Source organism: Cebidichthys violaceus, unplaced genomic scaffold (assembly GCF_023349555.1).
Source record: "Cebidichthys violaceus isolate CVI_PGR_0920_01 unplaced genomic scaffold, fCebVio1.0.p SCAF_8, whole genome shotgun sequence".
Taxonomy (NCBI): Eukaryota; Metazoa; Chordata; class Actinopteri; order Perciformes; family Stichaeidae; genus Cebidichthys; species Cebidichthys violaceus.
In genome coordinates this window covers 6417497-6443105 of record NW_027176964.1, presented here as the reverse complement: position 1 = coordinate 6443105, position 25609 = coordinate 6417497, and the positions used below count along the sequence as shown (strand labels likewise).

Sequence of the window (25609 nt, the reverse complement as noted above, 5' to 3'; positions counted from 1 at the left end):
GACGTAAGGCTTCATCTGCCCGAGGTCCAAGTTAACATGCTGGGAACTGGGAACAGTGGTGGTCCAGATCAAACTTTACTGTTGGCTAAACTGGGCTTAAGTTGCACCAAGCAAACACAACATGAGGGATTGTCTTTGTCGTGGCTAAAACCACTTCAGATACAGTCAGGCGCCAGTCAAAACATCAGGAAATTGCAGGATAATCAAGATTCAAATGAAGTTAATGACAGGAAATGGGCCGGACCGACTTCCGCTGCGCTAGTCCCAATCACTCGGGTCTCCTCAGGCATGTTTTGAATGATCTCCAGTCGGCATCAAAGCAGAGTACACTTTGTTATTTCTATCAAAAATGGTTACTGGTCACCTACTGCCCTCTAGTGAGACCTTCTGATAGCAAATGTAACTTCCAACACCGTCACGCACTTATTTTTGGGAATTCTAGCAGATGTTTTCCTCTGTTAAATAAATTAAATCAACATGCACTATGTATAACCAAGGTCATTTAATTTGAAATTTACAAATTTCGCAAAACATAATGGGGCATATATATATATATATATAATATATATATATATATATATATATATATATATATAATATATATATATATAATATATATATATATATATATATATATATATAATATATATAAATATATATATATATATAAATATATATATATATAAATATATATATATATAAATATATATATATATATAAATATATATATACAAAGGCCTACAGAAAAAAAAAGTAGTCAAGATGGCGCCATCATTTTAACTTCAATCTCACAATATTTGTCTTTCAGCATATTTACAGAGTCAACATTTTAATTTCTCGCACTATTGAGGCCTTTCCAAAAATATATATATTTTCATTAATATTACAGCTTGTGAACTTAAGCATCGCACCCAAATAATATCCAGAATAACATCCAAACATATTCATGCATAAGAAACTGATGTAAGACAAACAAAAAAAAGCTCAAAGAATAGCCTGGTGGGGGAAGAGGGAAAAGAGCGAGCTTGTGCTGATGTTAAAGAAATGGTTTGATATTTTGTAAAGTACACTCATTTACTTTCTTGCTGAGTTAGAGGAGAAGATTGATAACCACTCTCATGTAACTACCAGCAACAAAGGAAATAAATTCCCAAAATGTCAAACTATTACTTTAAATGTACAAAATAGTCCCCCACGATTGGCTAATGTGACATTTACTTTACAGTGACGAGGAAACTTTACTGTACAGCATCATTCTGTATTCCTTCATGTATTGCTTGGTTCAGTTGGTCCGTTGCAACTGTAGTAGCCTAACTGCCAAACGCAGCTTGTGTGTGTGTGTGTGTGTGTGTGTGTGTGTGTGTGTGTGTGTGTGTGTGTGTGTGTAAAACGTTCTGCTCCAGTCCGGCCTCGAGCCCGACTCAGTTCATGTTGGAGTGGCTCTTCAGGTGCCTCCTCAGGTGGTTCAGACAGGTGTAGGTCTTGGGACAGATCTGGCAGTGGTACGGTCTCACCCCCGAGTGGTTCAGCATGTGCTGCTTCAGCACGCTTCCGTCTGAGAAGGCTTTCCCGCACTGGGTGCACACGTACGGCCGCTCCCCCGTGTGCACGCGCATGTGAACGGTCACCTTGTGCGCCATCGTGAAACCTTTGCCGCACACCGTGCACTTGAACGGCCTTTCTCCGGTGTGGGTGAGCCTGTGTGTGCGCATCGCGCCCATCTGGGAGAACGCCTTGCCGCAGTCCGGGCAGACGTGCGGCTTCTCGCCTGTGTGCACCCTGGTGTGACTCCGCAGGCCCCCCGCCGTGGAGAAACACTGCGAGCAGTGGGTGCACTGGTACGGCCGCTCTCCCGTGTGCGTGCGCATGTGCTGCTTCAGATCGTAGCGGTTCCTGAAGCCGCGGCCGCAGACCAGACAGCTCTCGGGCCTGTCGTCGTTGTGCCGCAGCTCGTGGTTGGCCAGGCATTTCTCGGACAGGAAGCACTTGCCGCACTCCTGGCACTGATAGGGTTTCTCGTGGTCGACTCGCTGGTGGTACTTCAGCTCGCTGATGCCGGGGAAAGTCTCATCGCAGTACCTGCACCTGAAGCGATGGTTGGGGCTGTAGGGAAGCTGGTGGTCGCTCATCTGATGGTTCCTCAGCAGGTGGGCCATCTTGAAGGTCTTTCCGCAGTGAGAACATTCGTATTTTGTCAGCAGCTGGACACACTGATGTCTGACCCGCTCGTGCAGAGACCGGAACTGACACCCGCACTTTGTGCAAATGTGGGACGCGTTTTTACACTTCCTCTTCCTATGCCGGGAGAGGTGGGCCTCCGTGCGGAAGGCCTTACCGCACTGAGAGCATTTGTAAGGCTTCACCGCAGTGTGGAACCTCTGGTGCTCCAGAAACTCAAAACGATACTTAAAGCTCCTTCCACACAGTGGACAGTTGTGCGTGACCCGTCCTCGCGGGTAGGCTGCCTTGACAGACGCTTTCCTGGAGGACCCCGAGGCCGTCCGATGAGCGGAGCCGCTCTTCCGATGTTTACCTCTGCTCATCAACTTGGCCGTCTCCATGTCGCCCACCTCCTCGTGCCGTTGCTGATGTTTGGTCAGACACTTGGAGGAGATAAAGCTCTTCCCGCACTGCTTACACTGATAAGGCTTGTCATGATCTACCTGCTGATGATACTTCAAGTCGCCGATTCCTGAAAAACCCACCCCGCAATGGCTGCACTTGAAGAGGCGGCTTTGGACGTGAGTTAGCAGGTGTTCTTTTAAGCTGCTAGACTTTTGAAAACTTTTCCCGCAGTGCCCACAGTTGTAGCTGCGGCCACGTTTCGGGCAGTGGTGCCTGAATTTGTCCAGTGAGGTCGGAAAACTGTTCCCGCACTTAATGCACAAATACGCAGCGTTTTTGCATTTTCGTAGCCGGTGGCCGGCCAGCAGAGTGGCCGTTCTAAAAGCCCTCCCACACTCGGAGCAGTTGTAAGGCTGTAGCCCGCTGTGGACTCTCTGGTGTTCGATGAGGACGGAGTGGTGCTTGAAGCATTTGTCACACTCGGGGCATTTATGCGTCCCCGACTGCTGCCTCCTGCGAGGAGACGACGAGATGTCCGCCCTCTTTGGTGATTCGGGGAAGTCCGTCGAGGTGGAAGGGTTCGTGGACAGTTCTTCGTCGAACATGACAATCTGAGGAACGTCGTTGTTTTCGTCGTCACAAGCACTCGGGTGGGACGCGATGGCCACTTCCAGCGATGGAGGGAGAGACAGGGAGGGAATGAGAAGATCGTCCGACTGAAACGGAGCTGCAGGTAGAAAATAAATAAATGTTAATACAACAGTCTCCCCTCTTCTTCATCTAACATGATGACTTTTTTTTATAGCGAATGTGCACGTACCAACACTACACTTGGCCAGCTTTCCGTGGCACTGTTTGCTTTGGAGAAGAAACTTAAGGTCATCTCCATTTGAGACATACTGCATGTACTCCTCTAGGACAGAGGGGGCAGCACTGATCCAGGATGCAGTCTGTATACAAGAGAGGCACAACAAAATAAAAAAAGAGACATTTTTGAATTTCTAGTCTATTTATTTATTGACTTTACTTTCTTCCGAAATCCTCCTTGTACCTGTTTGAAATCTGGTATTGGCAGCAGCTCCTCCAGTCTGGTGAAGAACTCACAAACTAGAGTCTCCAGTGCTGTGTCGAAGTCAGGGCCGTACTCCACTGGAAACACATTCTGTCAGATGGGGGGGGGGGGGGATACAACCAGACACCTTCAGCACACACGGCAATACCAACATTTCTCAAATTCTGTCAAGTAAAACTGTGACAAAGAAACAGAATCATAACATTTGAGTTCTGGCAGATCGTGTTATTTAGCGCACCGAGTATGAAACATATTTGTACCTTGAGGAAATGCTCTCTGCCATCGGTGTCTTCGATGAGGCCTTGCACGAGCTTCATGAAGTTCGCCTCTGGTGCCTCAATTACAGGATCATTGGTCTGCGTTAGGAAACAAAACACCACAGTCACATGATTATAGGCAACGTAAATGGGAACAAAATATGAGACAACCGACGAGGGCGGACATGATCCTCATTATTGAGTAATCTGTTTATTGTTTCATCAAAAATTTCTGAAAATATCACAAATAAACATAACGGAATGATTCTCTGATCGTCTGGAAGCTAACAAACAAGGTTATCCACTATTTCAATACTTTTGGTCCAAAAAAAGTGAATATCTAAATGATGAATTTACTGTAGCATAATTCATATGCATGACCCAGGGCACCAATGCAAGTCCATCTCTTTCAAAAGATCATATAGTATACGCCCTTTTCAGGACCAAACAGACTCCACATGAATTGTACCTTTTTGCTAAGCTTCACACACTAGAGTGCAAAACTGCAAACCAGAAAGATTCAGTTAGAAGCACTAACGTACTGGGACTGAAAACAAAGTGCATTTACTCTTGGAACACAATTTCGAGATACTTGCAATTGTGGATAATTTGAAGAAGATATGTGTATTTAGATGGGTCAACTTTGAGGGCCCTGTTTCATCAAACCACGTAATAACACTGACATGGGTTTACATGTGAACATTTTTTATTTACCATCACCATCATATCAGACAAAAAGAAAAAAAAAGCAGCAACTCCTGATCTTTGAGAGGTTGGAACCAGTAGATGTTTGGGCATTTTTGCTATAACATTTAGTCAAACGAATAATTACTGTTTTAGCTGACTAAGTATTTCAGTTCTTCAACCAAATTAAAACACTCACCTCCTCAATGCAAGATGTTCGGATTCGGTTGAGGTGGCTCTCAACAGCCTTGAGATCTTCAGGGTGCTCAGAACGCAACAGCTCCAGAGTTGTCTAGCGGAAATGTAATACACAATTTAATGTTTCCATTGTACCCTTTTGTTGAGTCTCTTATTTGGTTGTTCTCTTTATGATGAATCTGCACATTTCAAAACACTCACCCTTGCTCTCAGGCCCAGTGAGAGCAGCCTCCCTTCTCTTTTACTCATCAGTTCAGGAACTGCATCTGTTACCATGGACACAAACTCCTCCAGTTTCCCATAGTGCTTTATGTTCCTCTGGCGGACCACTTCCCACATCACCGCTGACATCAGCCGGAGTGGTGGGACCAGGATCGCCAGCGAGGACAGAGGGACAATGAATTCTTAAAAAAGAAATTAGATTGGGTCAAATAAACGTAAAAAGCAAGATGGGTACCTTGTACTGCTGATACATATACTCGGAGGTCACTTCTTATGTGACATATGTCGTGTTTTAACGTTGAAAGATTGGATTTTGTGTTATATGCAAATATTCATTCATACTGGGTCTTATTGACATACTGAGTATCTGAGTACTTGTTTTCAGCAGGAAGGGGAATATACTCCAGTGCTAATTGGAGAAAACCAAAACATTTTCTAACCAGTACAGCATCTCACTTTAAAGTCAGTACAGTCACAGAAACCCGCACGCTCTGTTCTCTTTCCTACTGTCTCCATCCCTGTGGTGAACTGGCTCGTGAGAGTAGGAAGTACATCACAGTAGGGTGCGTTATCTGAAGCACCAGGGTTGTTTTCAAACGTCCAGCTCCAACCACTCACTGCATGTGTATAGCTAACGTTAGTTCTGAACGTTATAGTAGTACTTGCATACTAAAATAAACCCACTCTGTGCTTGTACACTGTGCGAAATGGCACATGAGGTAACTTATAGTGAGTCACTTAATAAAAGCATGTCCAGTTTAAACACACAACGTTAACCGTTAGCTTTATTTCAAATTAAACTGGCGATTGCTAACTATCAGTCAAAACGACCCAACAGTTAGGTTGCGTTTCATACATTTAAAACACATCTTTGACCGCAAAAGAATTGTTTCCAGCAGAAAGGTGTTATTAAACACGAGACACAGAGTTAACGTAAGCTATCGTTACCAGACTAACCAGGAGGCCGCTGGTGTTGCCTAGTAAAACCGGCTTATTATTGGGAAAAACAATTATTGTCCCAGGGATTAGTCGAGGCCTGTTGAGCCACCGCTAATCCTTCGCTTTAGCTATTCAGCTAGCTGCCATAAGCGATAAATATACTGTTTTAACGAGCATCACAAGCTAATACATACCCGTGTCGTTCATTTTGGATTTCTTTAATAACGATGAAAAGAAAAGTCATTACAAAAGACTATCTTTCATACTTTCGGTTAGCGTGTTAGCTAGCCGCATACGGCGCTTCAGGCGCCAACTTCTTCCTGAAACACGTTGTTGTTCATTCTGGGGGAGCGGCGGCCCAGTCGGTGTCAGTTTGTAACAGCGAGGTTCGTTTTGCTTTACGGGGCAGCCCGGATGAGGCAATGCCAATTCACGCTACTTCCAAAACGAGATGCACCGCCTTTCCGGACAACCAAATAACTAAATCTTTAAAATAATGTTTAAATTTGATAAACTATGTTTTCTTTTATACCCCTTGGGTTTTTAACGTCGCGTATTATCTTAAAATTGTGAATTAATATGTTTTGACAATATGTTTTTGTCATTGAAACGATTATAATTTTACTCCCTTATAAAAGAGATTTAAAATCTCCATGGGATTATCCGGCATAAATGCAGGTTCAATAAAATAAAAATTATAAAAACTGCTTGTAATACAGTCTAGAACCCACCCTATCGGGATTACAGGAGCAATGTATTTGTTATTCAATATAATTATGTTTAAGGATCACAAACATTAATATTGTGCAATACCGATGTTTCATGTTGGATTCAAGTACACATTTTGCTGCAGTCAGAAGCAAACACAGAGCACAACATAGCTTAGTTGCAATGTATTGCAATTTATTGTTTTAGGGTGTCAGAAAACAAAAAGTAATACATTTAAATGTAATTGTAGAGGGTAAAATGAGAACAAATCTGACAAAGCAGGATCAGGAATAATTAATTAAAAACAAGAACCTTTCACAACATATTCCTTACAAGAGAGAATGAGTGCTATGGAACCTCTTCCACAGTGCATTAAATCAACATCGCTGTCAGTACAGGCTGGTTGCATGAATACAACATTAATTAGATCAAATGTTACATGGTAATAAATGGAATTAGACAGTCTGGTTTTGCACTACACTGTGAGTTTTCAAGTGTCTCTTCAGGTGATTGTGGCATGTGTACGTCTTTGCACACATCTGACAAGCGTAGGGTCGCACCCCTGTGTGATTCATGGTGTGTTTTTTCAATTCGCTGCCACGTGAAAAACCTTTCCCACACTCACAGCAGACGTAAGGACGCTCTCCGGTGTGAACGCGCATGTGAAGTGTCAATTTGCTCGCCATGGTGAATCCCCTCCCGCACACAGCGCACTTGTACGGCCTTTCCCCCGTGTGAGTGCGCCTGTGTATCTGCAGCTCGCCAGCGGAAACAAAAGCCTTGCCGCAGTCAGAGCACAGATACGGTTTCTCTCCGGTGTGGATCCTTATGTGGATATTCAGGTTTCCCGACACAGAGAAACGCTTCCCACAGTATGTGCACTGAAACGGCCTCTCGCCCGTGTGACTGCGCATGTGGAGACCCAGGTCATGTTTGTTCTTGAAGGCTTTGCCGCAGCGCACACAAACCTGCGTTCTCTGCTGACTGTGGCGCTGCTCGTGGGCTGTCAAACAGGAAGCAGAGCGGAAAAACTTCCCACACTGTGTGCACTGATTGGACAGCTCGGGAGGATGAATCCTCTGGTGGGATCTCAGCTCACTCATACTGGGGTACACTTTCCCACACTGTCTGCACGTGAAGATACGGCTCTGGCTGTGAGTCAGCTTGTGCTTATCCAGCAATTGCATCGTCTTAGAGCTTTTTCCGCACTGAGAACAGTCAAACTTTAGGACACTACGACAACACTGGTGTCTGCATCTGTCCTGTGCTGATTGAAAGCTATTCCCGCATTTGATGCAAATATAAGCAGCCTTTGTGCACTGTGTCCGCCTGTGAGATGACAGGTCAGAGGTCCTCCTAAAGGCCTTTCCGCACTGAGAGCACTTGTAAGGGTTTTCTCCAGTATGCAGCCGCTGATGCTCCAGGAGTTCATAGCGGTAAATGAAGCACTTTCCACACTGAGCGCATTTCTGCGCAACTCTCCGCCGTGGAGGGCCAATCACACAGCTGGACGACACAAGACTCTCAGTGGATGTAGAGGGAGCTCGGCAGGTGTCTGGCGCCCCGTCATCACACTGCTCCACAACACGAACATCAGGAATGCTGTCACTGCATTTCCCTCCACTTATTTGTTCCACATTACTGCTGTACCGAGTGTTTGTTCCCTCCTCAGATGGCCATCTTGCATCCTGTATCCCCACATCTCCTGCGTCCTGGGGAGGACTCCCATCAGATTCTCTTTGGTTCTGAAATGATTGGGCGTTAGATTCTGCATCTTTGGTGGTGGTCTCTCGCAGTGAAGGACGGAGAGATAATGATGAGAAGAGTCGCTGCTCCGAGGGAGAGGGCCCTGTTTGAAAAGAGAAATTTAAAAAGTGAGAGATTTCTCCATTTACATTTGGTACAAATTGAGGGCGTTACTTTTCAAATTGTCTGTAATATATCTGCAAATAAAAATTATTGTCACATTCAATTAATCCGTTGATTGTTTTTTCAATTAAAGCTACTACAAGGAACTTTCATTTTGTGTTGATTTTAGCTGTCTCTGTGGTAGTGTTTCCAAACACCAGATTCCCTTTAGAAAACCTCTTATTTTACTGACAGTCTGCTCTGCTCTGTCTTGGTTTTGTTCTTGGCTCTCCCGGGCCACCCTTGCCTCCAGCGGGCCCAGCCATACAGCACAGGCCTCCAGCAGGTGGCGGTGTTGGCTCCCAGCGAGACGAAGCTCTGGTATTGGCCAGAGAAGGGGACGCTGCCAGGCGTGGATCCCTCCTTCTCCCACCAGATCTGGGTCTGTCCGCAGCGGGCTGGTAGCTGCTGGAGTCTAAGCTTAAGAAGTTTCTGCTGAACCTGTCTGATTTCATTTTGTACGGAATCGACCCGGTTAGCACAGATGACGAGCATTAAAATAACTATTTAGAAATAGCTAGTCTTTTCGCTGATGGTGTCGTTTACTTATGTAGGTCATGTAGAGGCATCAGTATTTAATTGAAACTTTCATAACCAGTTAAAAGTTCCTCACAGTAACTTTAATTGTTAAACCATTTTGTCTACAAATGTCAGTAAATAGTGAACAATGTCAATAACAAGATTTACAACGGATTGTTTTGTCCGACCATCTTGGAAGATTTTAATTTATAATGATACTTAAAAAAATTAAAAATAAAAGAGAAGAAAAAAAAATCCTCACATTTGATATGCTGGAACCAGCAACTGTTTGGTATTTTGGCTGATGAATGGATCATCAGTTAATTGACAGATTATTTCAGCACTAATATGCACATTAAACCCCTGGCTGGTATCCCAGGGACACTGACTTACCACCGGTATCCATCTCGGCCATTTTACCACAGTGGGCCTTGCTTCTGAGCAGTACTTTAAGGTCATCTTCTTTGGATACACACTGCATGTACTCTTCTAGCACAGAGGGTGTATCACTCATCCACACTGCGGTCTTTATCAAACAAATAAAGGTATCATTTTGATGGACTGGAAACAAAACAATCAATCTCTGGAAATGCTTTGTAAACTGAAATTTCTATGGAGTAAGGTTTTACCTGCTTAAAGTTTGGTACAAGCAGCAACTCCTCCAGTCTGGTGAAGAACTCACAAACCAGTGTCTCCAGAGCCATATCAAAGTCATGCCCAAACTCCACAGGAAACACATTCTGTTTCGTGGAACATTTCAACCCAAACCTTGTGTTACTGCATCATATGGCAAATCAAACAAATTGCTCCGTTGAATGTCCAAACTAAAAAAGAGGTGAAAGTAGAGACGCACCTTGAGGAAGTGCTCTCTCTCTTTCAGGTCCTCCAGGAGTCTTTGTACAAGCCTGACGAAGTTGGCTTCAAGAGCTTCATTTCCTGGATGAACCTGTCAAGGAAAATACACACGACTAAATATATGAACAGAACGCTTCTTAAACAGACAGAAATGTCTACAATTGAAAAAGTCACACACCTGTTTTGAGCTAGATGGCAGAAGGCTGTTCAAGAGTGTTTTAACACTTCTGAGATCCTCTGACTGTTCAGAACGTAACATCTGTAATGTCATCTGGAAAAGCCATCAAGCAGGAGTCACTGACAATTAAGAAAACTCAAGAACCCCTGTGTAGCTACAAACAATACAATCGGACTGTAATCCGATGTACTATCTACATATTTGAAATATGTAGATGCTCCATCATCTTTGCTTTATGTTTGAAAGTGCAGAAAGTTCTAGGATATAATCCTTGTGAATATTAAATAAGGTTCATCTCTAGCTCTCACCTTTGCTCTTAAGCCCAGAGTGAGCAGTCTCATCTGTCTGTCAGTCAAGATGTCAGGGATGGCTTCAGTTACCATGGACACAAACTCCTCCACCATCCCATAATGCGTGATGCTCCTCAGGCAAACCACCTTCCACATCACCGCCGTCATCACCCTCAGAGGTGGGACCAGGAGCCTCAGCGAGGACAGGGGCAGGGGGCCCTCTGCAAGGGGGAGCAGGTGACTGAAGCATTATTTATTCATGCTTAAGAATATTGCACTTAAAGTACGCGGGCACACCAGACACATAAAGCATCTACAACATAATGAACAGTGATCCATGAGAGATGTACTGAGAGAAGACGTGATGAAAACACACGCATACTGTATGATGAGGCAGCAGTCATATAAACCACATAGGGTGCTACAACAATAGCAGACATGCAGCGTTAGTATAGAATGTGACCGTTTTCTTAGCCTGTTCATGTTACTTTTACTTGGTTAATAAAATGTAAAGAAAAAAACGAGGTTCAGTTAGATATAGCCCTTAAAAAAGAGTAACGTTATCATTTAGGTTAATTCATTTTCTTTTTGTATTTGGGGTGCCCATTGTTAGCATTTTGAGTATCCCAGTTTGATAATAGGTCAAACACTGGCAGCCCACTTGTGTATTATAAATAGTTACGGTATAATGGGCTATAGGTGCACAACAAAAACAGTTTCTCAACAAATAGAAAAATGTAAACGTTATCTTATATTCATTATTCTCTTCGTCTTATGCCCCAAATTAAATAAATATAGTGCAAACTGCGATTATATCTCCCCTTCATGTTATATATACATATAAAATACTTGCAGGAATGATTATGACTTTATTATTTGAATAAGTCAAAGCTAGGAAGTTGCTGTTAGCAGGCAAGCTAACAACATCAAAACAAACCGACATGACCCCAGAAAAAGACAAAACGTTACCCATTTCATTCCCCCGAAGATCTAAGATAGTTGAAATGACACTGAGGAACGTTTCCAAATTAAAAAAAAATCTTTCTCCTGCAGTGACTAGCTGGGGAAATGAGTTTTTAGCGAATCCAGCACCTCGTTGCAGCTAAACACCACTTCCTGACTTTACTTCTTCATGTTCTATATTTCAGTTGACAACTTGACATCCGGTCGCTTCACCACCACCAACCGTCTGCAACTTACATTTCACCTCCGGCAACCATCAGCTGTAATATAACACAATTTCATAATTTCTTTACAAATCTGCCTCGAATTAATTAATTATTTTCTATTACCATTATCATCTATTACCACGTCAACATGTAACACAATCAACATGTAAAGTAAAAAATAAAAATACAAAGCTCTCCAGTTAATTTTAAGTATTTCATGTCGTTAGCCTCTTACAGTCTTTTGTCTCGCTCCAGATTAACACACAGTATCATCGGGACTTCTGTAACGTTAGATGCATAAATCCCCTGATGGTGGCGGTGAAGACTTTCTAAAAGAGGAGGCCCAGTAGTTATTCATCAGAAAGAAAGGAAACATGGAAAAAGTAATTGGATAGTGCCTCATCAGACCATCTGGGCAGCGTCAGCCACCATGACACCAAGTAAATCCTCGCAGTGCATGTTGAATGACAGAAGGGCCCTTGTGTACTTTAAAAGGCTATTTCCTCCACTCTTCTTTTTTTCGGATTCTCAGCCCTTTTAGTGAGGCCAACTGCGATTTTTACTTGATTTTCACCACCAACTGTCAAACAGCAGCACAGGGCTAATAACTTGCAAATACATATACCAGCTAATGCGCAAGCTAAGCGTAATGTTGAATTAGAATTTCAGTAGCCAACCAAACCTTACATAGTCTCCTAACCACTGGAACACCATTTTGAATGTATTGCATCTCCATCACAAGAAGACACAAGGTCATAAAAGGTCATAAAATCAGATTTTAAATCAATATTCATTTTTATTGGGTGTGTTTTTGTTCTTTTTTTTTGCATATATAGGCTTCTATAAAAATCACTATAACAAATGAAATGAAAACTAGTCAAAGATTAATAACAAAACACAATGAGTCCATCTTCCCCTTAAAACATTACAAACTGATTTAGCATTAAATGGTATATTTTCTTACTAATTTAAGTCTTCAAATGATAAATGAAAAAATAATAATCCCATTTGGGAGATTTAAAGACATAGATTATGTTGAAAAAGAAGAATTACATTCCCACTGACCTGTTTGACTGATGATGACTCGACTCAAATGTGACACACGACCTTCGCTTTTACTAAACGTTATTTGAATAAATGGCACACACAGAACACGCAATTCATCAAATGTCTTTGCATTAGAGTTTAGCATGTCTACATTATATGTAGACGATTTGTAATGCATTACATTGACATTGCTGTGTTTTCACTGTGTGCTGGTGCATTTTGTAATTAGACATAGTGCCTTTTTAATCTTTTTAAAAATGTTTGCTCTCTCTGATGAGGCTTTAATCTCCGCCACATGTCCAAACGCTTAAAAATCAGATCAATTACCAAGTCACATTCAGTCAAGTTACATTTTTCTGGCACTTCTCGCACAAACCCAAATTAAATTCAAAGTAAGCAGCTGTCTATTATGGGGATGGATGGCAGAAGTATAGTTGTGTGTGTGTGTGGTAGTCATGTTAATGCATGTATGTCCATGTGTACTGTATGTCCGTGTGTGTTTGACAGAGAAGAGAGAGAAAAAGAGAGAGTGTGTGCATATGTGTGTCTGTGCGTGTGTAATTAAAACAAGTGATTTTTTTTTTCTACACACAGATTATCCCTCTATCCCAGCTGGTCAGAGTTGGATTTGACCACCCCAACAACCAGAAAGAGGAAATCTCTTTGGGGCTAAATCCAAATTGGCACCCTTGATGATTTTTTTTTTCCAAACTGAAAATGTGGGAGTGCTCAATTATCAGCTTGAAATCAGAACACAACAAAACATTTTTTTGGTAATACAACACCCTGTAATACAACGCCCTGATTCTCCCTAAGAGACAGACAATACGCACAAATTCCAAAATGGCTGAGCACTGTTTATTATTGTTGATTTTTTGGCGGTTAATAAAGCAGCAGTAGCGCGATATGTCTTTGTGTGTAAGCCTTGACTCTGTAACGTATCAATCAGCACAGATTGTTCCAGCTACGTTGATGTACTGCATTTGTGGAGGCATTATAGAAACATTCAAGCCTTAAAAACACTCATAGAGACACACAGCCATGGAGCTGCAGAGGTTTGTGCACATCTGTCCTGTTTTTTTGTTTTTTATACACATGGACTCAGAGAGAGAGACTTAACAGTGACTGCCTTGTAATAAGGTCAAATCAGCTAACTGGTTCCTCATGTGAAAATGGAGAGACACTGCACAGTTTTGAATTTTACTGTAAAGTATATTCACAACCATCTCTATAAATGTTCAAATAAGTTAATGGCAATGTGTTAATGGTTATAAAGCTTTGCTAAACTCTTTCAAAATAATCCAAAACATGTGTCATCCAACTATTTGAACTACTAAGAGTTGGAAAACCCACAAATATGGAAAAGAGTTTTATTACCATTTCATAAAACAATCCATGAAACGATCAACCTAAATGCAATACAGACAATCAGGTCCTCAAGGAAAGTCTTTTATATAAAAATGAACACAGTATATTTATATAATTTGATCATATCTTGTTATGGCTGTCATGAGAGTCACTGAAATGGTCTTTCAATATAAATACATTACAAAAAATAGGTAAAAATAATTAGCTTCACATATATTTCATCGCCTCAAAGTACTTTACACAGTTGATTACAAAATGAGCTGTCAGTGCATTCACGCTCTTCCAATCCACATCCATCAGATCAAATTAAATGGCCTAGAGAGATTCAGTGTGCGGACAACAATCAAAATCAGGCACATAATTCAGGGATTATTAGTACACACTGCTCTTCTTTGTAACCGATACAAGTTAAACTTGAAATGTGCTATGTTTGACAAATTAATTAGAAATTGTAGCTGTTCACATAATAACCATTTCAGCATATTTCTTCATATTAGTAGTAGTACATATTGGACAATACGATAGCAAGAAATTGTGAATTTCCTCATGTCATGACCTGAATACACTTGATACTGTTTTAACCAGGGGCAATATTTTTACCATCACATACAGTATGGAGCACCTTCATTTGATCAAATGAATAATTTCATTGATCACACAACTCATTAATAAATAAATAAATCCCCCAAATTAGAAATTATTATCCATTCATAATGCTGACTTACGAATAGTTATATGTTTTTCCTTAAATTTCAAAATGTCGGAAAAGGTTATGAGCAAATGTTAGCTTTGGTTAAAGTCATATTAGTAACACCTGAATAGGAGCTTCATAGCAGCTACAGTCATGAATGTGAATCCAAAACAACAACAGTTTAGTGGCTTAATGGGAGATGTTCGATGGGAATTGTGTGCTGTTCGATATTTTCTTAATCTGCTTTCAGATAGCCGTCTGTTGGTTTATTTTCTGCATGACTAGTTTGCTGGTGAAGCGAAGCGTTTGAAAACCTCAGAGCACTTGTAGAGCGGAATTTGCAGCAGCATCCAAACAGCTGAACGTGTGTACAAAGTAGCTTGTGTTTGTAGAAAATGTGACAAACCGGCATTTTCTCACACAAATATATTTTCTGATACATACGTTTTTTTAGAAACACAAGTTAGTAATTAGAGTGGCTTGAATCTGATTTTACAAAGTATCAAATGCTGTTTTCTGTAAGAAATGCTGCTAATGCTAGTTAGCTACTTTAGTTTGTTAGCTACTTTTGCCTATGAAAATAAGGCTTACGTCTGTGTCCCCTTCTGTAGCTGAAACTCATTTTATCTGTCCCTTTAGTGTCTCTCCCGTCCTTAGCCTCGAGGTGATATTTGGCTCCAGATACACATTTCACTGTACAAGTGCTCAGGAGTTTTTGCAACAAAAATACATAAGAATAAACTCCAACTGTAATATGATAATTACAGGGAGTCTGCTAGCTAGCTATTGAGCTAACAACATTTCCAGGGGTGTCAAAATTATGAATTTGGACAAATACCATAGGTCCAAGAAGACGACTTGTGACACTTTGAAAGTGTTAAATATGAATTTAATTTTCAAAACAGTTTCCTCTGTTGAAGGTGATGTTCAGTGTTTATTGATATGAAAAAAACGCAGATTGTGTGGTGTTTTGAGTAAATGTAGTTAACAGTGTGAGCTCACGCGTTATTCATGTTAACTATAGGTATACATTAAAATAGAGTGGATCTTTTTTTTTGTTTTAAATTGCCAAATGTACATTTTTAAGAGAAGATCAACTTCCTCTCATGGAGGTCCTGACTGTGCAACAAAATTGACTTCTGGGTTGTTCAATTTAAACAGAGGCTGAGTTACTTCAAAATATTGCATATTTCCTCGGCATCTACTAATATATAAAAATGTTTCATCTCTTTGACCATTTTGAGCTATATTCTCTGCTGTAAACAAAAAAGACAAAAACCACACAAGCACTCTCCACATAGTCGAGTCTCAAAGGAAAGTTTCCTCGTAGTTCTCACCAGGCTCCCCGAGGTCAGAGTCTCTGGATATTGATCTGGCGACCTCAGAGGGCTCACTGGCTGCTCTGGTCACGCTGTCATAAGATGGTGGCGAGGACAGTAGAGTGTCCTCGGTTGTCTGTGCAATCTCCACCTCGACGAGTCCATAGTGATGCATCATGGAGGCTATTAGCCCCTCCGTTTCAGGAGCGTTCTCGATATCCACTACAGTCTCGTAGTTTATTTGTCTGTAGAGGTACGATGCCTGCTTCATCTGCCGCCGCACCAGGTGCCTCCTGTAACACCTCTGGATGACGATGGCGGACACCTCTTCCAGTTTGCGGCGCAGCGTGGACGTGATAGGCTCGTGGGAAATCTTGGAGGGGTTGGTCACCATGAACTTCTCCTCCATCTGCTGCTTGAGGGCATCCATCTCACCCGACTCACCCAGGACGCGCTTTGTGAAGGCAAACAGGATGTCCAGGCAGTGGATCCTATCCCCGCTGACCATGGGAAGGTCCATGGAGATCAGCTTGATCCTGTTGGGCTTGGCTATGCGCAGCGGCTCCGACAAGGTGTCAGCGAAGATTGACAGCATGGAGAACTCGATGAACTGCGTGGCCTCAGAATCAAACTTCTCCCAGACCTCATAAAACATTTCAAAGTCATCCTCGCTCAGCGGCTCTGTGCTCTCTTCTGTGGCAACGCTGAAGTTCTCCAGAATGATAGCTATATACATATTCACCACAATGAGGAAAGAAATGATTATGTAACTGACAAAGAAAGCTATGCCCACTGAGGGGCTGCCACAGTTTCCCCGGGTGTTAGTGCCAGTGTTGACAAAGCGGAGGTCGCACTCCTCTGGTGAGCTGGCCATGATGGGACTCAGGAGGTTGTCCCAACCTGCCGAGGTGCTGATCTGAAAAAGGCAGATCATGCTATTCCCAAAGGTCTCAAAGTTGAACATGTCGTCAATCCCATCTTGTTTTTTCACGTAGGCAAAGTTCGCCATACCGAAGATCGCATAGATGAACATGACGAGGAAAAGCAGGAGGCCAATGTTGAACAGCGCTGGCATGGACATCATTAAGGCAAACAGTAGAGTCCTTATTCCTTTGGCTGCACGTATAAGTCGAAGTACCCGTCCTATCCTTGCCAGTCTGATGACCCGAAACAGGGTTGGAGATACAAAGTACTTCTCAATGATGTCGGCAAGAACAATTCCTGAAATGAGATAGAGAGACAAGGCAAGATTAGGATTATCTCATTGCACAAAGATGCACTTAGATATACTTAAAGCTGCACTAATCCAAATGTATATATTAATAAATTAACTATGTGTGATGTGAAAGCAGAAAACTTTCAGCAGACGGTGAATGAAAATGCTCTTGATAAACCTACTGTATGCTACCTGTCCAGCACCAAATGGCAAACAAAGTTAGCTTCTAGCTGGAGAACATAAGGGAGCATTAAAGAGCCAGATATTTTCCTCGGCAGTTGGTGGAGACCAAAACAGAGCTAAAAGTAGAGTAGAGTAGAGTAGAGTAGAGAGTAAGTACTGGACTTATATTCATCTGCTGGACAGCGAAGCAACAATAAATACATGTTAATGTTGCTCCATGTCTACTGGAAGCGTAAATAAGCATAAGCAACATGATAGTCATAATACTTTTACAAGGTGATAATGGGTCTGTGTTGTATTTACAGCTCGTTCCACTTCCTCCAAAAGGCCCCAAAAAATCAGTAAATGCAGCTTCAAGACTTTTAAACATATTGTAATTTATTGAACAGCGGCCAGAAGTGAATCTTTTATGACATAAAGTCACAGTAGAGAATACAGCAATTAATATCAAAGGAACGAAGTAGGAAAATAAAGAACTAAGTAGAAAGCATTTGTCAAGGCTGCACACTCATCTATGGTATATCTGTTATTTGATTAATAAGAATGTTTAGAGATTTTATTCTGCACCTGGATTCGGATACATCTGCCAGAAATCTTTCATTGAAGGATGTACAGTAGTCCAAGAGAAAATAGCAAACATAAAAAGTAAAATTGCACAACGTTAAAAATATTCTGCTAACAAACAACGGATAAACCAATGCTACTGAAAAATGTAACGCCCTTGGCAGAGGCAAAAGTTAATGGTGTACTTCTTTTTTGTGTCTCCACTTACCCACAATAGAGAGAATTATCACCACAAAATCAAAGATGTTCCATGCAACTGTGAAGAAATAACAGCGGAGGGCAAAGATCTTGATCAGGCATTCGGTTGTGAAGATCACGATGAAAGCCAGGTTGATCTTGTTGAGGATGGTTTCCTTGCGCTCTGACTGTTCATCGGTTTCCACCATCATGGTCACCATGTTGATGATGATGAGCATCATGATCATGATGTCAAAGGCTTGCTTGGACACGAGATCGAAGAAGAAGGCTTGGAGAATATTCTAGCGATTGGGAAAAACAAATGGCTGTTATTAGTACAATATTATGATGAAGATATGAAGGATTGGTGGTTATCAATACAACATAAAATTAGTAACATTTGACATTATATTATTTTACCGCAGGCCTTGGTATAGGCTTTTGAGGCTTTTTAGATCCCAACTTCTTCATAGCATTGTAGTACTTCTTCTGCTCTTCAGTCATGAAGATATCCTGCCCACCTAAGTATAGGCAGAAACACATGACGTTATTTTTACAGAAAAATGTTAAAAGAATGTTTGATGATCAACAAAAGGTGGCAAAGGAAGCTGTTTACTTCCTAACTGTTAGTATTTGCAATTTGCAATTCTTCATATTTAGTTTTGCTTGGAGAGCTAAATATATAAAATATTTGAAATCCATAACTGAGTCATTTTTTTTGACTGGGAAAAAATTGCATCTATCTTGTGAAGGTACAGAGTTGATTACAAACAACAAGTGGTCCGGGCCTGACGTCAGTGTTTCCAATACTCATCTTTCTTTTTTGCTGATTGAAATTGTCAATAATGACACCGATGAAGAGATTGAGGGTGAAGAAGGAGCCGAATATGATGAAGACGACAAAGTAGAGGTACATGTAGAGGTTGATTTCTCTGATGGGTTGTTCCTCCACCTGAAACCAAACAGTCTAACAAGTCAGCTGGTTACTGTAGCATTGTCACGATGTAGGCCCTGGAAGTATATAGACATACTTACTCCTCTTGAGTCAACCGCTGCATGCATTATTTCCATCCATCCTTTAAATGTAGCCTATAATACAATATTACCCAGCATTACTGTCAAGGCACTGCATTGCATTGTGAACCACTGACTTTATCTATTGAAAAAACATATACAAAATTGCCCCAACTAATGTTATGATCACATAACTTCTTCATGACACAAGAAAAACATGATTCCTAAACTGAAGGCGTTTTTAAAAGATTTGACAAACTTCCAAACAGCGGAGCAAAACAACAACAAAAAAACACTCACCACTTGCAGAAGGGAAAGGTAGCCAAGTCCCACGTTGTCGAAGTTGACCTTCACTTTTGTCCAGTAGAACTGAGTGTCATTCATAGAGAGGCACTCTGACTTGTTGTTGACTACGGAGACACTGTGGATGAATCCGGTTCTGTTCACGCACTTCCCGAACTTGCCAGCAAACAGGTTGACCCCCATGATGCTGAAGATGAGCCAGAAGATGAGACACACGAGCAGCACATTCATGATGGAAGGGATGGCTCCTATGAGAGCGTTCACGACCACCTGATGAGCAACAGGTCGGATATAGGTTAGTGTCACAGCAACGAGGTTCTCCATGAGTCTGGTTACACATCTCTGAACCACTGTCCACATTCTTCATTCAGCTAAAGATCTGATCGTTGACTAACTCATCAGAATGCATTGCCAAGTAGGTTTTCACATACATTGTGTGTTTAGGGCATGGTAAGAGAAAAATAATAGATAATAGCAAGTATTGCAACAATCAAGAAACATATGTAAAATAGAGAATATGAAAAATATAAAATACAAACAATATATCTGTTTTAAAAATGAATGAAATAACAATGTAGCTACACTGATTCAACTTTTAACCAATCAGGCAACAGATGTTTTAAACATTAACGCATGTTTGTATATGAAATCCTCTATATTTTAAGGGTGAATATAATTAGGTAGAAATATGCCCATATGATTTGCAATTGAGCATCTCTGTAAAATTCATAGTTATGACTAAACAAGACAAATAGTCTACAGACATGCCAGCAGCTTTGTGACGATGTACTAAATGCTAACGTCAGCAGGCTAACAATGACAACAGTGCAGTGTGTTAACGTGCTAACATTTGCAGATTAGCAGTAAACACAAAGCCCCGCTGAGTCGCATGGGAATGTCATTAGTTTTGGAATACTTTGTTTGCAAACTAAAGACATTTGGTTGAGACACTTCACTCAAAACCCTAAACGCGAATCTAGTGGCGGTGCAAGAGGAAAAGTCAGTGGATCACCAAAGTCATTAGAATTACTCCTCTGGGCACCACGACCAAATTGGCGGACCAACCAACGGACTGAATGTCAGTCAGGCTGCTAGCATGGCTAAAAACTATCTTCAAACAGTCCCATGTCCTTGGTTTGAACTTAATGTCACTTGCACATGCAATGGAAATCTTTTTATTACAACTTGTTAATCCACTTGTATGACAGAATGTTGAACAAACTGGGGTTCAAACTAATTTATCAGCAAGTTACTAGTCAATAGAAACTCTGTTGAGATGTGACTTCACTGTAGTTCAGAAAACACATTTCTCACCCGCATGCCCTCAAATCTGGACAGAGCTCTGAGAGGTCTCAAAGCCCGGAGAGTCCTCAGGGACTTGATCGCAGCAAAGTCGGAATATCCCAGTGAATTTGCAACCAGGCTTATCAAGGACACCTATACAGAGTACAGAAAGACGAGTATACTGTGAGAATCATGAAAAGGATTCATCTTGTTTTTAATAATACAAGCGGAAGAACAAAAACATTGTGAAAAGCACTGAATAAAGCAATATCACATACATAGTTTTATCAACATATTAGTTGAGGAACTGCATATATTCTCTTAGCAATTATATTACTTTTGAAGAAATAATTATAATAAAAGACCATAAAAGTTAAAAACATTAGAAGAGCCATATTTTTAGAGTTTGTTGTGTATTTTGGGACATTCCACAGTTAGGAACACTATTACTTAATTTTTGAGGTTTAGATTTGGTTTGGTTGTTGGTTAATCTTTTAGCAAATTTAGACTTCCACTCTATTCTACATCCAAAACGAACAGAACTAAATGGTATTCCGCTGTTGAATGACCCATGGATGACAGCTATGAATGGAAATGGCATGATGTAAATGAAAGAAGTTTATGTCATGATTGATGATGACAAAACACAGACAAGTATGCACATATGGACAAATAGTGTCCATGAATGCATACTCAGCTATATATGCATATAAAATATGCATATATATCAAATAGAGTGAGTTTTATAAAGAATTTAAATCTATCTTTTCCAAATTTGTTTCCCAATTTGTATCCAATTGAAGTTTATTAAAAACAATTTAGGACTTATAAGGTCCCAATGGTCTGAATTTCTTTATAAAAGTCTATTTACACATGTGTTTGTCCAATATATCTATAGAAGATTCTCAAAGTTTACTCTTGCGACAATAGAAGTCTTTGGCTCCAAGAAGGTACGAACGGAAAAATACAAAAACACTGTAAAAGAAAACAAGTTGGTAGTTTTCATAGAGAGAAACAAAAGATTGCAAGTTGCAATTATCAAAAGAATTTATCTTTTCTTCTAAACAGACATAAAAAATAACAGTCAGCACATGAATTAGACACAACAGTTTAGACATAAGCTCCACCGGTGCATTTCTAAATTGACTCAAAAGTCTGTTCAGCAACATTTTCATAGGTTTAATATGCTATTATGTTTCATTATGTATTATAATACATTATGTAAAGTACATCTTCTGTAGACAAACCTTAAGAGTAAATGACACTGCGTTTGTTTTTGATATAAAAGCCAAGGCCCCGAAGTGATTGATTCAAAAAATGACGGCTGAGTAACAGCCTCACATTTTTAGGTTATTTCAAAAGAAATGCATTTGTTTGGACACAAGACGGTGGCTTTTGATATCTTAACAGAAAGCACTTACGAGTGAAGAAACACAGAAGCATTTGTGAGGCAGATGCAAGTTTCCAATCCCAGAGCCCATACTCACCTGGGACCTGCTAACTACAACTTACCCTAACAATAGAGCGGTCTGTGGCAATCTGTGTAACAGCAGGTGAAATCAGAGGAAGTCAAGTCAGGCCTCGGGCAGCACGCCTCGGGCACTTTGGATGACCACTACAGAGCCACATCCATTTTACCCAACAGTTTAGATGTAGTGTAACATGACTCCAATCACTGGAGCACTTTTTTTAATTTGTCTGGCAAAATCCTGGCGTCAAAGCAAATGTAAAATTGTACAATGTTACAATTATTTGGTGTGCAATTTAACTATATGTTTCTAGTTAATTGATCCAGGTCATAAAAACAGTTGTGTGGAGTTTGTTTTAAATAGGAGGAGCTGATGGTGGGGTTAATAAAGTTGCTTCGAATTTGACGCACAATTTCAGTCATGAAGGCGGCCGGTTGTTGTAAAGCATACATGGATGGTCAAATGCTTTCCTTAAAATAATGTGACACTCACCAAGCTGTAAATCCCACAAACATGACAAGCAACGTTTAGCTACAATAAGAAGGGTTAAACTTCAACCTCAATTCTCAACACGTCACTGCATCCTTTTTATGTGGTGCAACAAAAACGCGTGAAATGTTCGCTTACGTCCACGATAAGAAAGTCGAGCCAGCACCAGTAGTTGGTGAAATACTTCTTGAAGCCGTACGCGATCCACTTGAGGAACATCTCCAGCACAAAGATGTAGGAGAAGACCTTGTCGGCATACTCCAACACCACCTTCACGACTTTTCTCTTCTCAATGTAGATGTCTTCAAATGCCTGCAGCAGGAGAGGGACAGCGGTGTGAAGAAACACGACAACATCACATCACACCACACCACTGCTGTTGGTTTAACATACAAAACTAATTAATTTCAGTTGAACTTTAAGGTTATCATACGAAAAGTAGTTGTTTTAAATACAAGAATTTTTCATTACTGTTAGAGAAAACACTTAAACATTGTCATTAACCGTTGTCACTAAAACTAAATAAAGCCATTAAGCTTCAGTACCATGGTGATGATATTACACTGCAATCAGGCACTAAACAGAATTGTGATCAGACACTGAAGTGAATAAAGTAGAAATCACACTCAAACTTCTAGGAGTTGTCTATTACATGCAGTCTGTAATTTTTATTTACATTCAGTTATCTCTATATATTCTCTCTACATAGTTTTGACTTAGTGGCGGAGTCCGCCATTCACAGGAATGCTTTGCATACACGTAAACCAGTCTCACTGTTTACTGCTCACTCTCTTACAGTTGTATCAGAGCTGTGTTGAGACACTGCAAATTGAAACCCAACATTTCCTGCTGCTGCTACTTCACAATAAAAGCATTCAAGACAACTGTGGTGTAGAAAACTTCTCGTGCTGTGTGCTGCATAAAATCCGATGCCATGCCCATGGCATGATGGGAAAAGGATGATTTAACTGATTTCATTATTAAAAACAATGGCACGTACAAACAATAATAACAAACAAACCAGGACTTAAACTTAGACATTAATTGTTTTTAAAGTGTTATAGAAAATAATTTAGCCGTACCAGAGCCCCACTGCTGAGCAGGATCATGAAGATGATGAAAGTCTCAAACCAGCTGTGTTCCACAATCTGGTAGCAGGTCTTCCTCAGCCTCCACCAGGCCTGACCCAGACCACGGCTCGTATCGATTTCACAGCACTGACAGTGCCTCATGCACACTGAGCGGGAAGGCAAAAACAAACCAGTGCAAACATGAAGGAATTATGCTGTACAAAGAACTTATAACATATGAAATGATTGCTTTGACTAATCGTTTTACATGGTTACAACTCTAAATTCTCACATTCTGGGAAGCATTCCTCCGGCTCCATACTCTCTTCAGCCAGCTCTGACAAGTTGTCCACCTCTTCTCCAGGCTTCCTCAGATCCACCGTGCTGCCCTCTGATAGGCTGATCATCTCCTGTGCGGTTAGAAGTCTCACTGTTACCAACCAATTTCTCGCTTATACTTTTCAACAAACAGTGTGTGAACCATTACTGAGCTGTCATACACAAGTATAGCACAGAATACAGGCAAATGGATATTGCGGTTGTTTTCCATCAGCTGTCGAAGACTAAACACCTGCTGTGACATCACTGTTTGGGGTTGTGGCCATGTGCAGAATATGCTTATAAGTTTCAAACCAAACAGAGCAGCGCAGCAGCATTTCTCTGCCCTGTGTTCAGCGTGGATTCATCCCATCAGAGCTAGCTCACCTAGATGTACCGCCTTGCCTTTTTAATCTCCTCTGAGCCTTAATTCAGTTTTGATGAGATTTCTGTGTGTTGTAACAGCAACATATTTAACACGATTTATAGGACAGAGGTGCAGCTTCAATCCTATAAACTGGTACGAAGTCTAATCCAGCATTAAAGAGAATCCGCAGGACCTGGCGGCGAGATTACCAGCATTACCAGTGTCAGTGCTCGAAGACGGAGCAGAGAGAATGTGCACTGATGGCGTTTTAAGACAATTAGGGCCACATTTACTGTATGTAGTTGTGACACATGCACACATAGACTGATTGGTCTTTGTTCATTAAAGTGATCAACTTAAAAATGTGTAAAGTAACACTTTATTCATGACTAACTTCTTAATAAACACAATCTTGCCATTTTTAGTGAGTATTCAAAGTGAAATGTGAAATGTATCCTTCTTTACGGCTGAGCAGCTGCTGATGGCGTGTTAAGCTTTTTTTTTTTTCATTTCCATTTTCTCTGATACCTAATTCTGGTGAGGTGCGGAGCAGAGCAGGGCAGGGAAATAGAAAGAGAGAGCGCCAGACTGCAGCCCGCTCAGCTCAGCCCGGCCCTGCCTGGCTCTGCTCGGCTGTGTCACTTTAATCTGCTCTGCAGGGCCTGGCTCCACATCTGGCCAGCTGCTGTCTGCCTGCCAGAGAGAACAAGACTGGAGCGACACATCCTCCACTTCAACAAACCCCCGGCCCACAGGACAATGAGAGACAGTGGAATGCAGGGGAAACAGGAAGGGTGAATGAGGCAAGAGGAAGAAACAAGGAGCTTGATAAAGAAAGGCTGACAGATATATGCTCAACTAATACAGATGAAAGTTAGCAACAATAGCATTTTAATGATAATAAGTAATGCATACTGCAAGTTAGTTATTGTAAACTTACTCAAGTAGCCAATATTCATAAATATTTCTTCAAACTTTATTTATCCATGGTGTTTGTGAGCACATCAGCCAATGTTAAGCCTCTAACAATTAAAATAAGATGTGTTATACTGTTTTGAAAACATGGAGTCTTCTTTCAGAATCCGTAAATCAACTGTCTCTAAACTATTTAAAACTATGTCAAACTATAGCAAGAGTTACTACACAAGAAATAGTCTGCCACATAA

General features: G+C 41.0%; 3 protein-coding genes across 3 annotated transcripts in view; all 3 read right to left on the bottom strand.

Annotated features, from left to right (window-relative positions):
- Window positions 1–736: 736 nt before the first annotated feature.
- LOC137865971 (zinc finger protein 665-like) lies at window positions 737–6308 on the bottom strand. The gene is made up of 7 exons (XM_068701581.1): window positions 6132–6308; window positions 4978–5180; window positions 4778–4870; window positions 3898–3993; window positions 3617–3727; window positions 3386–3515; window positions 737–3292 (listed from the first exon to the last, which is right to left on the bottom strand). The coding sequence occupies exons 1-7, from the start codon at window positions 6142–6144 to the stop codon at window positions 1422–1424; spliced, it is 2517 nt and encodes an 838-aa protein (XP_068557682.1). The 5' UTR covers window positions 6145–6308; the 3' UTR covers window positions 737–1421.
- A 511-nt stretch (window positions 6309–6819) lies between these two features.
- On the bottom strand, window positions 6820–11510 carry zgc:171422 (uncharacterized protein LOC100001353 homolog). Its single transcript, XM_068701583.1, has 7 exons — window positions 11365–11510; window positions 10414–10616; window positions 10106–10198; window positions 9926–10018; window positions 9702–9812; window positions 9466–9598; window positions 6820–8494 (listed from the first exon to the last, which is right to left on the bottom strand). The coding sequence occupies exons 1-7, from the start codon at window positions 11366–11368 to the stop codon at window positions 7101–7103; spliced, it is 2031 nt and encodes a 676-aa protein (XP_068557684.1). The 5' UTR covers window positions 11369–11510; the 3' UTR covers window positions 6820–7100.
- A 2486-nt stretch (window positions 11511–13996) lies between these two features.
- LOC137892422 (sodium channel protein type 2 subunit alpha-like) overlaps window positions 13997–25609 on the bottom strand; it is a 44640-nt gene continuing 33027 nt past the window's right edge. The window contains exons 18-27 of the mRNA XM_068737518.1: window positions 24051–24168; window positions 23771–23925; window positions 22827–23000; window positions 20761–20883; window positions 19444–19716; window positions 19165–19218; window positions 18940–19081; window positions 18550–18650; window positions 18161–18431; window positions 13997–17210 (exon numbers count right to left, since the gene is read on the bottom strand). Of these exons, the coding sequence (XP_068593619.1) occupies window positions 15979–17210; window positions 18161–18431; window positions 18550–18650; window positions 18940–19081; window positions 19165–19218; window positions 19444–19716; window positions 20761–20883; window positions 22827–23000; window positions 23771–23925; window positions 24051–24168 (2643 nt within the window). The 3' untranslated portion in view covers window positions 13997–15978. The remainder of the gene's footprint in view (window positions 17211–18160; window positions 18432–18549; window positions 18651–18939; window positions 19082–19164; window positions 19219–19443; window positions 19717–20760; window positions 20884–22826; window positions 23001–23770; window positions 23926–24050; window positions 24169–25609) is intronic.

Coding starts and splice junctions, on each gene's coding strand:
- LOC137865971 (XM_068701581.1), bottom strand. Junction 3,994..4,777: donor GAACATCTTGCATTGAGGAG/GTGAGTGTTTTA, acceptor TTCCTAACGCAG/ACCAATGATCCTGTAATTGA. Junction 3,293..3,385: donor GCTGGCCAAGTGTAGTGTTG/GTACGTGCACAT, acceptor TTCTACCTGCAG/CTCCGTTTCAGTCGGACGAT.
- zgc:171422 (XM_068701583.1), bottom strand. Junction 10,199..10,413: donor CTCTGGGCTTAAGAGCAAAG/GTGAGAGCTAGA, acceptor TGGCTTTTCCAG/ATGACATTACAGATGTTACG. Junction 8,495..9,465: donor GGCCGAGATGGATACCGGTG/GTAAGTCAGTGT, acceptor CTTTTCAAACAG/GGCCCTCTCCCTCGGAGCAG.